Here is a 19,078-nt window from a genome sequence, read left to right as displayed (position 1 = left end):
AGACCCACGATTGAAGCTAAACTAAGACTATATAAAGACCCACGATTGAAGCTAAACTAAGACTATATAAAGACCCACGACTGAAGCTAAACTAAGACTATATAAAGGCCCACGATTGAAGCTAAACTAAGACTATATAAAGGCCCTCGATTGAAGCTAAACTAAGACTATATAAAGACCCACGACTGAAGCTAAACTAAGACTATATAAAGGCCCACGATTGAAGCTAAACTAAGACTATATAAAGACCCACGATTGAAGCTAAACTAAGACTATATAAAGGCCCACGATTGAAGCTAAACTAAGACTATATAAAGACCCACGACTGAAGCTAAACTAAGACTATATAAAGACCCACGATTGAAGCTAAACCGAGACAATATAAAGACCCACGATTGAAGCTAAACCGAGACTATATAAAGACCCACGATGAAGATAAACTAAGGCTATATAAAGACCCACGATTGAAGCTAAACTAAGACTATATAAAGACCCACGATTGAAGCTAAACTAAGACTATAAAAAGGCCCACGATAGAAGCTAAACTAAGACTATATAAAGACCCACGATTGAAGCTATATAAAGACCCACGACTGAAGCTAAACTAAGACTATATAAAGACCCACGATTGAAGCTAAAACGAGACTATATAAAGACCCACGATTGAAGCTAAAACGAGACTATATAAAGACCCACGATTGAAGCTAAAACGAGACTATATAAAGACCCACGATTGAAGCTAAACTAAGACTATATAAAGACCTACGATTGAAGCTAAACCGAAACTATATGAAGACCCACGATTGAAGCTAAACCGAGACCATATAAAGACCCACGATTGAAGCTGAACTAGTACTATATAAAGGCTCACGATTAAAGCTAACCCGAGACTATATAAAGACCCACGATGAAGATAAACTAAGGCTATATAAAGACCCACGATTGAAGCTAAACCGAGACTATATAAAGGCCTACGATTGAAGCTAAACTAAGACTATAGAAAGACCCACGATTGAAGCTAAACTAAGACTATAGAAAGACCCACGATTGAAGCTAAACTAAGGCTATATAAAGGCCCACGATTGAAGCTAAACTAAGACTACATAAAGACCCTTGATTAAAGCTGTTCCAGGACTATATAGGGATCTACGATTAAAGGTAATCCAGGACTATATACGGATGTATGATTGAAGCTGATACAGGTCTATAAAGAGATCAACGATTGAAGCTGATCCAGGACTATATGGGATCTACAAATACTTTATATAGAGACCCACGATTGAGGCTTAACTAAGATTATATAACGAACTGTTCATCTTTTGAGGCCAAGAGCGAATGAAGCCAATATCGGATATTCTGTTCGAAAGTGAAACGTATCCTAGATAGAGCGTTCTGTGTCTATCGAAACAAATTGTAGTCAGACGGGATAACAGGTAATGCAACATGCTGCCGAGCGTTATTACGGTTTCATGTCTGGCCACATATTATGGTCATTTTTCGGCCAAAGCAAGCTTCAAACGAATTACTTGCATTGGGTACATGTTCCCAGATTTCAGCAGCTTATCACCAAATACAGAGAATTTCGTTAGCGCCATCAATATTTGCCTTTGTGTCGATTTGGCCGGACTTCACATACGATCTCTTACTCTGCGGGTTATTGTAATGGATCCAATTTTCATTGCAAGTAATGAGTCGGTGCAAAAATAATTTTCTTTTTTAGCTTTCAAGCTTCATATCGAACATACAAAATCGTCTTTCAAGGTCTCTCGGCTTCAATTTGTATGGTACCCAATTACACTGCTTTTTGATGAATCCTCCTACTCGCAAACGTTTTCATATTGCTACTTGAGTAGCTCCCAATGATTTTACAAGCTCTTGTTGAGTTTTACAACAATCTTTATGGAGTAACGCCTCCATTTCTTGGTCTTCAGAGTTTTTTGGCTGGCCTGGGCGATATTTGTCTTCACTGTCAAAATCACCACATCTAAACTGCACAAACCATCTTTTGCTCGTTGAAACCGATAGAACACATTCACCATAAGCTTTTCTGAGCAATCGGTTTGCTACAGCAACACTTTTTTTCAAAGCAAAACTTCCCGAATATGATGCTTTGCTGGAAGCAAAAAAAAGCCTTGCTGTTTACACTATAATGTTCAATATATTAGTGATAATAAATGACTAATATGTACAATTCCAAATGATATATCAGTTATTAAAAACAAAAAGATACGCCATCAATTGTATATCCCGCATTTCTAAGTCATACGACAATAGCAATTTAGCGAGAAAGTTACTATAAATAAAAATTTCACTAGAGATTTACAATATCAATAGCAATTTCCCTTAAAATTTACTATAAATAGCAAAGTGACGAGTAATCTACAATAAATAGCGAATTCTGGAAATTTACTATAAATAGCAAATTCGCGATAAATTTGCTTTAAGTAGCAGACACTCAAACAATTTAATATAAATAGCAGTTACTCTTGAAATTTATGATATATTGTCTATATGAAGGCTATTAAAATTAGCTTTACTTAAATTGTTTTAAACCATGTTCCTTCATTCATAACTTTAATTAAATTATTATTAAAAATTTGTTTAACAAAAATCATACATTTTGTCACACTTGCTGGCTAATAAATTCCATTTGAAAATTTCATTTTGAATTTATCATATTCATCACAAAATTGTTCACCTTTTTAAGTTAATTGAAATGGCAGTTGAAAGTGTGATTGTTATTTTTTTTCTCATTGTTTGGTTTAAATTAAATTGATGTTCAAATTTGCCTTTAATTTTTTTGTTTATTATTAATTTCAGTATGGTTTATTTTTGTTGCTATTGTTGATGATGTACTACGTGCTTATTTTAACCTCATTTTAGTAAATTTTATTTTGCATTTTTATTTAATTTTTTTTTTTTCATTTTCCGCAACAACACTCAACACATCAAAAGAGTTTTCTATAATATATGTGTTTTTATTGATTAAAATTAAAAAAAGAAAAATCCAAAAAATCTGTAAAATTTAAATAAACCATTTATGGCAAAACAATATAAAATCTAATCAATTGACTTTAAAGAGCTTTATATTTTAAATATATTTCAATTAAGCGTATGATATAATACAATTTGAAAATAAACCAAATCAGTTCCAACAAAAATATGGCAAACATTTTTATATAAATTTTTAAATGAAATTTGGGGATTTTACCATTAGCATAACAATTAGAGGTAAATTACATTCAAATGACAACATGTAACCTAATTTTATTTTATTATTATTATTATTATGGTAAAAATATTTGAAAATAAATATTATTTTTATTAAATAATGGACACATCATGGCATCATTAAGTGTTATATAATTTGGTTTTTTTGATAAGGTAAAAAGGCTTTTGACAAAGCACCACAAAAAAAATAAAATATTTAAAATCAATTTAACGAAATGGAATTATTTAATAAAATATAAATTTATTTAAATTAAATATTAAATTTAATATTCTGGCCGAAACTAATACCATAAATAGCACTTAATCGAGAAATTTACTATAAATAGCAATTTCCCAAGAAATTTACTATAAATGCATATTACCTAAACATTTACTATAAATAGCAAATTTAGGAGAAATTTACTATAAATAGCAATTTCTCTAGATATTTACTATAAATAGCTATTATGACAATAGCAATTTCCTTAGAAATTTACTATAAATAGCCATAACCGACAAATTTACCCAGTAATTTACTATAAATAGAAATTATTCCAGAGTTCAGTTCTCAACTAATGTCAAAATCTCCCGGAAGCTATTCGGCTACAGAATACTATATCTTGGGATCGTACCAATGGCTCCGTATGCTGAAACATCCAGATGGTATGTACACTGAATCACCGGAGGAGACCTGCTAAACTTCTTCTGGATACTCACTTTCCTGGTTCAATGCCTTTCAGTTCAACTCCGATGCACATATGGGTTCCCTCAATTTTCAAAAGGAACCGACGCACAGTGGCATGAGAATAAAAAAAGATGGAAATAAATCTGTAACTTCTAAACTCTTATGCCGATTTGAATGAATTTGGACCTCATGACCCTACCAGGAGCGGGAACAGGGGTTCCCAAAGTAGGACATCTTGGGTATGTTCAATTTTTAAAATGATGCTATTTCTTCGTTTGTGTTCCGATTTATAAAAAAATTACACATACAGAATCTCCTCATCTAGCACTACATAAAACTATCAATTATCTCTTATAGCTTAGGAGATATTCGCATTTGAAAATTTAATTTTCAAAATTTTTACCCATCCTACACCAGTTTTTTGGTGACCGTGGTGCCAAATATTCTCCGATTTTATAAATTTTTCTTTCCTAGAATTAACAATAGATCTATATATCATATAAAGAAAGAAGTGTTTAAAAATCATGACTGAGTCCAAAGTTACATGCATTTGAATATAAAAAAATTAAAAAAGGCGAATTTTCGCACTTTTTGGGAAAAAAGTACTTTTATTCTTTTTAAGTTATCTAAAAATTTTCTAGGAGGATGTATAATGAATTTAGACTTTTTGAAAAGCTAACTTTATGCCAAATATTTTAAATAAAAAAAACGTTTATAATTTTTGATACCGACGGGACCAGGTCCATTAAAAAAATGACTATTTTTTATGTAAAATTCAAATTTAGGGCAAAAATTCTCAAATCGCATAATCGATATCAAAATATAGTAACCTATTTTAGATGGCCCAATAAGTTCTTAATTATTTTGTAAAGGGTTCCGATAACCCCGCTACTATTATGGGTATTATAGCCAAAAAACGAAAAAAATCCCATTTTTAGGATTTTTCAAGATTTTTTAGGGAATTGCGGGATACTTGATTACAAATTTCAAAATTTGTTTCTATTTTTCCATTTTAAATAGAAAAATCTACATAACTGTGAAATTTCATTAAAAAATATTCATAAATAAAAATTTTATTTCAATTTGAAGAATTTGTATCTATGCAAAGATATTTTTATTTCCCTCTTTTTTTATGCTCATACCACTGTGCGACGGTTGGAATCTTTGGTTTAGAGAGAGTAAAGTGGGCAATATCTAAATTTAGCCCATTAAAATCCCCAGACACTGATGGAATTTGTCCAAGCTTTCGGCAACAAGCAGGTGACTGTATTGTTGCTCAACTATAGAAAATCTTCAAATCAATTCTACTGGCTTATCATGTGCCAATGACTTGGCGTGAGCTTAAAATGGTCTTTATACCTAAGGGTGGTTGATAAATCTGAACAACTGACAAAGTCGTATAGACCAATTGGTCTCAGCTTGTTTTTCTTTAAAACGATGGAGACACCACTCAATAGTTACATAGGGGATACCTATCTTTTGATGAATCCAATACATCGCTTCCAAGATTACTTATCAACCTGGTAAATCTATGGTGACTGCCATTTATCAATACGTCATACGGTGCTATTGATTTAGCACTGTATAGGAAAGGGTTTCAGTACATTATAGGGAAATAGATTTTGGAAATGCTATCATCAATAGTTATTAAGTTGGACTTGGGAGGATTATCAAGAAAAATACGAAAGCATAGTTTCATCAACAGATAGTGAAAAATAAGACATCGGAAATAGGATTGGTAAGGCAAACAGTGCGTTCTTCCAACTGCGAAATATTTGCAAATCAACCATTATATCAGTCAAACCCCTGCTTGCGTTACATTTTAAAAATCTGGTGGACAAACTACATAACCAACTATGAACTACATAGAAAATGCAACATTATTATTAAAAGAAGAAAGTGGTAATGGATCGGGCACTCTCTTAGGAAGGCTACAGGTGAAATAAGCCATCAAGCGCTAGATTGGAATTCAAAAGGCAATAGAAGAGGAGGTTGACCAAAGACTACATGGAAAAGAAGCTTACTTAACACATTGACTGCCAAGGCACTTTTAGCAAATAAGATGCTGGGGGTCACATTATTTTCTTTGCGTAATCTCTTCGAAATATTGGAATTTAGGCTACTGTCAGTAATATTTACTGCTTAGAAATATATTTTTTATAAATAAGAGTGTCTTACGAAATGGCGAAAAGGACTTTTTTATGGGATACTGAGTTAGAAAAATGTTCAGAAAGTGATGAAAAATGTGAAGATTACAGTTTTGATGAGGAATTTCCAGACAACATCGAAAAAATTTTTAAAATCCAGCACTATTGTCTGACATGGCTAGAGAGAATAAAAGTCGTGTCGGACATATGTGTCCGATGTGGCGTAAACCGCATAGTGTAGTGTCACACATATGTGTCCGACGCACAGAGGGTTGAAATGTACCAAAAGTGGCGATTAATTCAAAAGCTGAACTTTATCTGTTTCAGTCATGTTTGGTATTGGGTTAAAGTGCATTAAATAATACAACACAAACTGCTAAAATTACAGTTGTGAGTAACTTACTTTATTGACAGTGAGCGGTCAAAGTCAAATAATTTTTACAAATTTTTCGTGCTGTGGTTAAAATTGAAAACTGTGATATTTCGAGAGCTTATATTTTTTGTTAAATCTGTTAAAAGTAGAAATATTAAAATGGAACCATCAACCCCAGGTATTTGAGAACATAAATAAATAATTTTTGTTTAGATTAATGTTTTGAAAATATTTTTTAAGATTTTTTTTTAAAGTTCTCCATTATTGGGGTTTTTTCGATATATAGATTGAGTTTAAAAAAAATCAGGGCGAGATCGGGTAAATTCTATTAAATTCTCTTAAAATATGAACTTTCAGCTTCTATATACAGAAAAAAATCGTGCGGGTTTATTGAGGTTTTTAACTTATTTAAGTTATAGTGAAAGAACTCCTCTTGCTAAAAAACATATTCTGATACAAAATGGGTTAAAACATTTTTTTCTTATATTTTTTTTAAAGTTGTGTTTTTATGTATTTATGATTGTTCATTACAAAAATTTATAATATTGTTTTTTGTGGCTTTTTTTTAAAAAAAATTTGTACATTTATAAAATTTTGTGTAAAACAAAAATTGGATTTTAAATTAAATTTATACTAATATAAATACATATAATAAATTTATAATTTTATTTTTTTAGTAGCACATGAAGTATGCTTTAATTTCCAATTTTACTCATTAATTTATCGCTTTCCATTCCAAAGTTACAGCATAAATTGTGAAAAAAGGTCTTTTTTTCCAAAAAACAATAATGCGCTTAAAGGGTTAAAAAAAATTTTTTTTTAAACTTTTTTTTTTCTAAAGTGCTGTGTTTTTATGGATATATAATTATTCGGTACTAAAAAATTATAATATTCTCTTTTATGACTTTTTTGAAAAAATTTGTAAATTTTTAAAATTTTGTGAAAAACAAAAATTGGATTTTAAATTAAATTTATGCTAATGTAAATACATATAATAAATTTATGTTTCGAATTTTTTAATAGCATATTAAGTATGCTTTAATTTCCAATTTTATTCAATAATTTATCGCTTTCCATTCCAAAGTTACAGCATAAATTGTGAAAAAAGGTATTTTTTTCCAAAAAACAATAATGCGCTTAAAGGGTTAAAAAAAATTTTTTTTTAACCTTTTTTTTCTAAAATGCTGTGTTTTTATGTGCTTATAATAACTCATCAATACAAAAAAATATAATATTTTAAAACTACGGCTTCTATGAATTAATCGCCACTTTGGGTACCATTCAACCCACTGTGCGACTGTTGACAGCATCACTTTTGCAACAGGCGGTCTATTATGTTATCATTCTCTTCTCAGTCTTCTGTTTCCGAGAAAAAGTTTTTATACTTTATTCCACCATAGTGGGGGCTGTATAATGCGTTTGTGCAGATGTTTGTAACGCCCAAAAATAAAAGTGTTATATATACAAATTTCATGTCACGATCGGTCCATAATTAGTCATAGCTCCCATATAGACCCGCTTCCGAAAATCCCTTTAACATGCATAAATCGCTTAAAAATGTTCAACATAGTTAACTTTCATATAGACATAAATCACACAACTTAATTTCATGGTGATCGGTCCATAATTGGTCATAGCTCCCATATAAGGCCCACTTCCAAAAATCACTCATGAATATAAATTATTGAAATTTCTTTCTTACTTGTTTAATATCCGCATTTGAATAAAGCGCATTAGGTTTTGGAGGTATTTGGTAACTAGAGTGTTCCAGAGATGAAATTTTCAATGACGTTTAAAATACAATGAGTCCATAGGAAATCTTAGGATGTTGGGTATCTTGCAACAACTAACAATTACAGGAGAATGGTCAGCAGATAGATATTTCTGTGGATATTGCATTTCGACTGATATCAGGCATTTTTCTAAAGTGTCTAGGAGACAATAAATCTAAGCAATTTTACTCTGAAATTCGTCAATCGCGAACCTCAATATGTATAATTAGAGTTGTAGTCCCCAAATAACAGAAACCGATCTCCTAGTTTTATAAAGTATTCTTCAAATTTCTCATTGGTCATGGAAAAACCAGGTGGGAAATATATAGAGCTCATAGTTATTTCTCTAGCTGGGTATTCAAGGCAATAGATGTTGCTTGCATATAATACTTGGAAAACACATTTAGGGTATAGTGTCTCAATCGGTTTCTAATTATGTTACCGGTACAGCCAGGTGCCTTACTGATCCTGATATATAAAAGTTATATCAATTTGTAAGATGCGTCTCTGAATTTAAAACCACAACGAAATTTCCGATTTCTGAAAATTAATTTTCTCATAAAAAGGATTTGAATCATTTGTTTAGCAATTTCATAAGAAATTTACTATAAATAGGAATTTCTCCAGAAAGCTACAATGAATAGCAATTTTCCCAGAAACCTACTACAAATAGCAAGTACTCCAGAAATTTATAAATAGTATATACTCAAGAAATTTACTACAAATAGCACATTCTAAATTAAACTCTGACTACATAAAGACCTCAGATTGAACTAAACAATGAATTTAGAAAAGAAAAAACTCAAACAGCGCCACTGTACGATGGAGCACATTCACCATAAGCTACGGGGTGCTTCAGCGGCACTTTTAAAGCAAAACTTCCTGCATATGACGCATTTTTGGCACAAAAATCAACATTTTCGAAGCAAAAAAAAACATTGTTGCTTACAAACAAAAATCGCGTTTGCAATTTATTTTCAATTGAAACTAAACTCTGACTCTATAAACCCCTCAGTTTAAACTAAACAATGAATTTAAAAAAGCCTTCGATTGAGCTGCTCTTTTCGTATTTATTTGATATTTAATACACAAAATGCTTGCACTTTATAACAGTTTCTCTGTGCAATTGTGTTATTTTTTTTTTGTATCATTTAAAATGTGTCACGTAAAATATTGAAATGATATTGTTTAAATTAAACAATTTAAAACTCAACTGAAATTTATGCAAATATCAACAGTAAAAATAAAATTCAAAAGTTCAGCAAATGACACACAATAAACATGTATTTCGTTGATTATTTCGTGGCCATTTATTAAAATTGTAATTGTTAGAGACTAAATATAGAAACAAAAAAATTAAAATAACATTGTCATAAAATATTGTGTAAATTAATGTAGCAGAGATGGACGACAATAGATATATGTATGTATTTTAAATAATGATTTTATGTAGAAAAGGCTGTCCCCAAAAAAAGCTGCCATAGAACTATAGAAATTTTGTAAGGATATTCACAGGGGAGCTCCTAATATCTCTGTGTGAATGTTTGTATTTGTATGGTAAAGTCAACCATAATATGTATATTATTTACATATGTACAATATATGATTGTGTATACATATATAGTAAATAGTTTATTATTTTTCATTTATTTACAATTGTTTTAGCTTAGAAATGTAAACGTATGAGTGAATCAAAATGGTTAGTTTTATATACATTTTGTATAAACTTGTGTGTTTTATTTTACAAACCATTATTTTAAAAACATTTTGTGTTAATTTTTGCCAAACAAGAGTCCTCTAACAATTCAATGTATAGCTCATAGAAAAACTAAACACAACCAAAAACTTGACTACACAATTGTTATGTTTTTATATATATAGTACAGCAAATATATATAACTATGTAAAGTATAGAAAATGACAATGACACTAAAACAAAAAACTATTTACAGCAAAATCTAAAACTTTTGTTTATACTAAAAATTATTGACCGTTTGTTTTTTTTTTGGGGCAAAAACAAAAACAACAACAGCATCAAAATAAAATAATAAAATAACTGTGGCATGTAAATATATCAGGACACCATTATTGTGTGCAGGATATTTTCTGTTTTTATGTTTTCCTGCTTAAATGAGATTTTGGAAAAATGTTGATGATTTTATTTTTATGTTTGTGTTTTTTGTGAATAATTAAGAGAATATTTGAATGGTCATGTTTTGGTTATTTTGATATCCGTTTTTAATAAGTTGTGGTGGCATGGATATATTTGTGATAGATGCATACATGCATATATCTAAAGCTAATGAATTTTTAAACAATGTATACAATTTACAATATTTGTTTTGTACAGTTCAATGTTTGGTTGTATAGAATTTCCTGTTTAACTTTCAGGTTATGAAAGGGTTGGCAATAGAAAGAAAAAAGGAAAGGGACAGGGATATAATAGGCAATCATGAACTGTTTCAATAGAATTGTAAATACTGATCTTATTGAAATATTTCTTCAAGTGACTGACCTATTAGATACAATTACACTTTGCTATAAAATAACACTTTTTGTTAGAACTTCGGTCAAGCCCGACCATATAATACCCTACACTAAGTAAAAGAGCAAAAACATTTTTCTTTTAAAATTTCAATAATTTGTATTTTTGAGTGATTTGCGGAAGTGGGCCTTATATGGGGGCTATGACCAATTATGAACCGATCACCATAAAATTAGGTCGTGTGATTTGTGTCTATATGAAAGTTTACTATGTTGAATTTTGTGTATATACCAAGATTTTTAAGAGATGTATACAAGTTAAAGTGATTTTCGGAAGCGGGTCTATATGGGAGCTATGACTAATTATGGACCGATCGTAACAAAATTTGGTGACATGAATTTTGTATATATAAAACTTATTTGGAGCTCAATTTGTGGAGATTCATTTATAAAATAAACATTTATGACCGATAAAGTCCAATTTCGGAAGGACATTTGTATGGGGGCTAGGTGAAATAATGGACCGATTTCAGCCAGTTTCAATAGGCTTGGTCCTTGGGCCGAAAAAATAATATGTGTCAAATTTCATCGAAATATCTCCAAAATTGCGACCTGTACTCTGCGCACAAAGTTTATATGGACAGCCAGCCAACCGACCAGACGGACGGACGGACGGACATCGTTTAATCGACTCAGAAAGTGATTCTAAATCGATCGGTATACTTTAAGGTGGGTGTTAGACTAATATTTTTGGGCGTTACAAACATGTGCACTATGGTGGTGCAGGTTATAAAAATGTATCCCAATATTATAAAGTTTATTGTGGAATGACCAAAACTTGTTCATAAATTATAAGAGTTAATTCCTGGTTCTGCTCATTTTGTGTAAAAGGATATTTCTAAGGTTTCTAGGGCTCAACTACAAGAGTACAAAAAAGATGTCTTCTTATTAAACTTTACATGTTTGAACTGTATCAAACGATAACTGATGATAAATTGTGTTGTAGCCAACAGCAGAATTCGTTTTGCCACTTATACAATTTAACAAATTTAAAAAATCTGAATTGTTATACCCTACACCACCATAGTGGGTAGGGTATATTAGTCTAACACCCACCTTAAAGTATACCGATCGACTTAGAATCACTTTCTGAGTCGATTAAACGATGTCCGGCTGTCCATGTAAACCTTGTGCGCAGAGTACAGGTCGCAATTTTGAAGATATTTCGATCAAATTTGGTATATATTACTTTTTCGGCCCAAGGACCAAGCCTATTGAAACTGGCTGAAATCGGTCCATTATTTCACCTAGCCCCCATACAAAGTCCCCTCGAAATTGGACTTTATCGGTCATAAATATTTAATTTATCTATGTATCTACACAAATTTAGCTCCAAATAAGTTTTATGTACACAAAATTCATGTCACCAAATTTTGTTATGATCGGTCCATAATTAGTCATAGCTCCCATATAGACCCGCTTCCGAAAATCACTTTAACGTGCATAAATCGCTTAAAAATGTTGGTATACACACAAAATTCAACATAGTTAAATTTAATATAGACATAAATCACACGACCTAATTTCAAGGTGATCGGTCCATAATTGGTCATAGCTCCCATATAAGGCCCACTTCCGAAAATCACTCATGAATATAAATTATTGATATTTTAAAAGAAAAATATTTTTACTCATTTACTTGGTGTAGGGTATTATATGGTCGGGCTTGACCGTCCATACTTTCTTACTTGTTTTTATACTATTTTAAGTGAAAATTACACAACGTTGTTAAATTATCAAATTTCCTTTGGCTGGATGAAACAAAAATTAAACAGCTTGCGGTAGGAATTTTGGGTCATAAACAGCTGTAAAAAAGCTGACCATAATATGTAGCAATTTAAATTTGTTTTTAACAGTATATATAACCCTTGTAGAGAAATAATTATATAAATTTTACAACATATCATTATTTTCCATATATTCAGTTATATTTACTACGATGTATGAATGTAAATTTATACATAATACATTTATGGTATGTACTTATAATTATGTACATTCTATATAATGTTGCATCCTTTATAAACATCCTGTTATGCCAGTAAATTGCTGTTATAAAATGAGAAGAGTGAAAAAAAAACAACAATGAGTAGAGGAAACAAACAAACGAACAGCATAAAATGAGTTTAAATTTTATATTATATACCTCAACTCATCATAAAATATTTAATAATAAATAAACAAACAAAAAATGTTATTATATATGTATGTATGTACGAGTAGAAAGAAATAAAAAAATATCTTTCCAAAAATGTTGCACATAACACACACACATGCAAGGACACTAGAGTGATCCTTATTTTACACTTTTGGGAATTTTGATGCTTCCAATGTCTCCAAAAATCATATGCTTAAAATTTGAGCAAAATCGGCAAACGTTTATTTAATGTTTCGGGTTTTGGGTCAATAAAATTTAAAATTAAATGTTGAAAAAAATCGAATTATAAATAGTTTTTGTATTTTATTTTCCCATAAATGTTTATGTTGTTAAGTTTTTATCTTTTAAAAAACTGTAGTTTATTTCTTTTAAAAAACCGTATTCTTTTAATTGCAAATAAAAGCGATCATAAGTTTAAAATTAGTAATAACTCGTTATTTGTTTAAATTTTTTCAACAATTGAAATAGTCACTCTCTTTTAATACACACACTGGCAATACAGTTGTATGTTAAGTCTTACAGCGCTTACAATACGCTGACTATTGGAACTTGTTTTTACTATTTGTATTCACAGTGCCATATTCCAGTAGTTTCATAAATTATCTAACGGACAAAACTAGAATGCTCATTTCTACAGCGTTTAGTAGCTTTACAGTTCATGCTATTACACTTACAAATAATGATAATAAAAGCATGTTAACAAAATTGTTGATAAATAGATGTTTCGAGCACTCGAAATGATTAAAAACATGATGTATGTTGAAGTCTTTCGTTACAGACCGCACAGTGGGGCAGAATCGAAATTTCTGGGAAATAAATCTGGCATTTCTAAACGGCTGGTCCGATCGGGATAAAATTTGAGTTAGGTGTAGCCATGGAGCAGTTGAGTTTAAGTTATTAAAATGGTCCCTACAAATAATCCAAGGGCGGCGATATGGGGGCTCAAAGTAAGGTACCTTAGACATGTAAAATTTTTAAACAAGTGCCATTTTTTTGTTGCCCATCCGATTTCAAAGAATTTTATATTTTTTCGAATGGACTCGATTTTTTGTTTTGTTAGTTAGACAACTAAATTACCAACAACATACAAGAGATTTCAGAGCAATGTCAATTACGAATCCAAAAATAACAGATTTTCAATTTAAAAATTCATTCATAACTCTTTTTTTATTAAAAAACAACTTTCTTTAAGAACATATAACAATTTTATGTTTTTCCATAAAGTTTCTTTACGGAGAACATTTTGCTATAAAAAACATGTCCTATTTTTCGAACATGTCGGCCCTACGCCCTTTGGAAATTGACCTATTTTTTTATCAAAATTTCAAAGTATTTTCCCAGCCCCGAAGGAAATGTGACAAAATGTAGACAAAATTGTAAAAAATACCATTTTTGGGATTTTCCTTTGATCTTTTGACAAGTTTTTTCATTGAGTTTCGTTAATAAATAAAGATTTTATTACATATTACATATTCATTGAGTTTCTAAAACTAAAATTTATATCAAAATTTTAATAGGATTGCAAATATTAGGAACAATTTGATCCACATTTATTCCGAGCTATACTTTTTTGTTTAGATAGATTAATTTTTTGGACAAAAAAAATTTCAAGTCAATATCTCAATTAGATTCAAAAATATGCCACTTTAAAACTCCGTCCTTCAAAAATATTGCAATTTTTCATACGATTCAATCTAGCTTCATAAAGTGTGTGTTGTTATGCACACATTTTAAACAACCAGCCAAACTAGCCAGTCGTACTATTCAGTCGAGCTAGCAGTTTTTGTTACGCTGCGTAGTACGAAAAACAAAATTCGAAACTGACAATGCGTAAGCAGCACACACAGAAATGTTTTTGCTGCTGAAGTCGTATAATCAGTTCGGTAGAGTTGAAAACTGAAACACGGCGGCTGCTGATTCGTTTGGCTGCTGGAAAAAATTTGCTGATTGCTGTTGTAATTTGTGTGCACAGTCAACTGTTTTCAGTAAGCAAATTGTTGAAATTGAAGACTTAAACTTTTTTCAGTTCAGTCGTTACATTAGACTATTTATTTTGGTGCTGAATATTAAACCCTGGTCAAAACCAACGATTTGTGTTGAATAAAATATTAAGAAAATTTATAAAAAAAATTTTAGTATGAAAAAGTGCAATATTTTCGAAGGACGGAGTTTTAAAGTGGCATATTTTTGAATCTAATTGAGATATTGACTTGAAATTTTTTTTGTAAGATCAAAAGTTAACCTATCTATACAAAAAAATATTGCTTGGAAAAAATATGGATCAAATTGTTCCTAATATTTGCAATCCTATTAAAATTTTGATATAAATTTTAGTTTTAGAAACTCAATGAATATGTAATATGTAATAAAATCTTTATTTATTAACGAAACTCAATGAAATTTTCAAAGTTTTTTAAATTTATCATTCTAAATAAAAAAATGTAAAAAAACTTGTGAAAAGGTCAAAGGGAATCCCGCAATTCCTAAAAATTGGAGCAAAAATGCCAAAAATTATATTTTTTACAATTTTAGCCGTAGGGTCCACATTTCCTTCGGGGCTGGGAAAATACTTTGGGGATAAATAGGGAACACATCAAGGTTTCCAAATCTGCTTTAGGTTTTTTCATCCCAAATTTCCCAAATTTGAAATTTTGATAAAAAAATAGGTCAAATTCCGAAGGCCGTCGGTGTGACACATTCGAAAAATAGGACATGTTTTTTTATACCGAAATATTCTTCTTAAAGATACCTTATAGAAAAACATAAAATTGTTATATGTCCTTAAAAAACGTTTTTTTTTAATTAAAAAAGAGTTAAGTCACCTTTTCGCCCAAAAAACAGCAAAAATCTAATATTTTTGAATTTTTAAATTGAAAATCTTTTATTTTTGGATCCCTAATTCATATTGCTCTGAAATCTTTTGCGTATTATTTGTAATTTAGTTGTCTAACTAACAAAAAAGTCCATTCGATCCAAAAGTACGCCCTATATTTTTAAAAAAGAGGACCAAGATATGGCCTAATTTTGAAATTTCAATTTTCAAATGCCTATAACTCAGAAATTGTAAGAGATAAATAGCACAGGCAAGCATGTTTTTTCAAGACCTAGCCGAAGGCTTTCCAAAAATATAAAAATCTTTGGAATCAAAAAAATGGCACGTGTTTAAAAATTTACATGTCGAAGGTACCTTAATTTGAGCCCCCATAGCGCCGCCCCTGGAGTATTTGTAGGATCCATTTTAATAACTTAAACTCGAATACTCCTTGGATACGCAAAAGTCAAATTTCATCCCGATCTGATTAGCATTTTAGAAATGCCAGATTTATTTCTTATATTGATGATTGTATTATGCGTTTGTGCAAATGTTTATAACGCCCAAAAATATTAGTCTAACACCCACCTTAAAGTATACAGATCGACTTAGAATCACTTTCTGAGTCGATTAAACGATGTCCGTCCGTCTGGTCGGCTGGCTGGCTGTCCACGTAAACCTTGTGCGCAGAGTACAGGTCGCAATTTTGAAGATATTTCGATCAAATTTGGTACATACTATTTTTTCGGCCCAAGGACCAAAGCTATTGGAACTGGCTGAAATCGGTCCATTATTTCACCTAGCCTCCATAGAAATGTCCTTCCGAAATTGTACTTTATCGGTCATAATGTTTAATTTATATATGTTTTCTACACAAATTTCACTCCAAATAAGTCTTATATATACAAAATTCATGTCACCAAATTTTGTTACGATCGGTCCATAATTAGTCATAGCTCCCACATAGACCCGCTTCCGAAAATCACTTTAACGTGCATAAATTGCTTAAACATGTTGGTATACTCACAAAATTCAACATGGTAAACTTTAATATAGACATAAATCACACGACCTAATTTAAGGGTGATCGGTCCATAACTGGTCATAGCCCCCATATAAGACCCACTTCCGAAAATCACTCAAAAATATAAATTATTTAAATTTTAACTTAGTGTAGGGTATTATATGGTCGGGCTTGACCGACCATACTTTCTTACTTGTTTTTTATTACAGTTGACGGAACTCAAAAAACAAATTTTTAAATTTTTTTCTTTACAAAACAACTCTTGAAAATTTCGAATCAAATCAAAAAAAAAAAAAAAATCAGCCAAATCGCTCCAGCCGTTCTAACTTGATGGCATTACATACATGGACCATTTCAGTTTTATATATCCCACTAAGAGAAATAGGTCTTCAAGGAAAATATCTCATTTTTATTTGAAGAAAAAAAAGGGCCCATTTTAAAAAAAAGCCAAAAAAGCTTTTAATTTCGGAAGAAAAATTTTAAAATTTTTTTTTTAATATTTTTTTCGAAAGATTGAAGAAAATCTATCTAAACTATTTGTGGCACATTTTGCTAAGAACAATAGGTAATAAGTTACATGGATAAGCAAAAACACCTACTTGGACAAAATGTCAAATTTTGACCCCCTCTAACTCAGAGAGTTCGTGACCGATCTTGTTGAAAAATTGTGTCTGAGTTACTATCTAATGAACTAACTTTGGTGCAAATTTTATCCCGATCGGAAGACATCGATTCCAAAAGTTAGTTGACATGAAATGCCCCATTATAGATAGATTGAAATGGGTTATCGATGTCTGAAGTTTTTATATATTTTATATCTAAACATCTATGTGTAAATAAAATAAAAAACCAATTATCAATTAAGTTGTTTGGGATAAAATTTCAACTTTGATCCAAAACTCGAAACATGAAATAAAACAAACAACCTCTTAACATTAGCCGATTTTTCCCAAGTGTTCAGCATTTGGTTATTAGATCAAGGAAAATATTTCTCGATCATCGTCAATTAATAAACTACAAAATAAGCAACACCCTAATACACATTTATAACACATTTATTTGTATTACGAAAAAAAAAAAAATCTCTATAAAATGTTTTAATATTATGAGAAAAACGTTTCTTTCCTGCTCTCATTCACTGACTGACTCATTTTATTTGTTTTACCCTTCAACTTAATTTACAGCTCAGCGAATTGGGACGACCATTCACTGGTGGATCATGGTGTGGGAAAGCCACAGGACCACAGTTATATTTCAGTGAAACATCAACGGTGACAGCATCGGTTAAGGTAAGTACAAGAGTACAACAAACACATTCGCACACACACACAAATACACATTTAAACTCACCATCAAATTAATGTAGAATGTTAAGGACCCAGGTCAGGAGAGAAGAAAACAATGCAGCAGAAAACCCAGAACCAATGCGAATGAAACTCGCTGTAAAAAGTTGAATGGAAAAGTGCATAAACATGCTCATTGACATTTTGTTATGTTGTTGTATTTTCGTTGTTATTGTTTTTTGATTTACAGTTTTTTGTTGTTTTATTATCTCCCCCCTTTCCCGTTTTTACTACTTATTTTTTTTTGTTTGATTACATAAAAGCATTTGTTGCAGTTGTTATATAAAGGTTACGAGCATGTACATTTGAAGTGTAGTGTAGTGTTTGCCAGTAAATAATCATTTATGGATACGGGTTTCAGTTTCATCATCATGTGGTTCTCTGGAGATGTTTGTTATTGTTGTTTATGGTGAATTTCTTTTTAATATATTTATTGTTAATTTCACAATAATATTGAGTTTAAATTGCAATATTCGTTTTAAAAGGGGGGGGGGAATGTAATTGTACGATTTTTGTTGCAATTTTCTTTGCTTTAACGGGCTTTTCTCAAGAATTTTGTATGGTTCATAACGTTGGTAAGATTAAATTTCGTTTAATAAGAAAATAATTGAAAGCTTTTCAGTTTTTATATCGCATGTTGTTCAATTCACTAGTAACTTTATGCAATTTTGAAGATTTTGTGACAAATTGTATATTGAATAACGAATGAACTTCATTTTAATTTGTTATAATATTAAGCCAAAAACTACTTTACTAATCTCATAGTAAAGCGTATTTTTTAAATAAAACAAAACAAATTGAATGAAATGGAATGACCAACGTTTTGGCTTTATTAACTCACAAATCTCATGATATATGACGTTCGGGAATGCGTCTTATGAACGCCAAACAGTGGTATGAGAATAAAAAAAGAGGGAAATAAATCTGTAACTTCTAAACCCTTACGCCGATTTGAATGAATCATTTTAAAAATTGAACATACCCGAGGTGTCCTACTTTGGGAACCCCTG

The 19,078-nt window shown here is 30.7% G+C and overlaps 1 protein-coding gene across 1 annotated transcript in view; it reads left to right on the top strand.

Annotated features, from left to right (window-relative positions):
- The window catches only part of LOC135955691 (uncharacterized), a 365,923-nt gene that overhangs the window by 150,789 nt on the left and 196,056 nt on the right, over positions 1–19,078 (top strand). Inside the window, exon 5 of the mRNA XM_065506049.1 lies at positions 17,910–18,014. Coding sequence (XP_065362121.1) covers positions 17,910–18,014 — 105 coding nt within the window. The remainder of the gene's footprint in view (positions 1–17,909; positions 18,015–19,078) is intronic.

This window comes from Calliphora vicina, chromosome 3 (assembly GCF_958450345.1).
Source record: "Calliphora vicina chromosome 3, idCalVici1.1, whole genome shotgun sequence".
NCBI lineage: Eukaryota > Metazoa > Arthropoda > Insecta > Diptera > Calliphoridae > Calliphora > Calliphora vicina.
The sequence above is the reverse complement of the archived record's forward strand: the minus strand, read 5'-3'. Positions and strand labels throughout refer to the sequence as shown.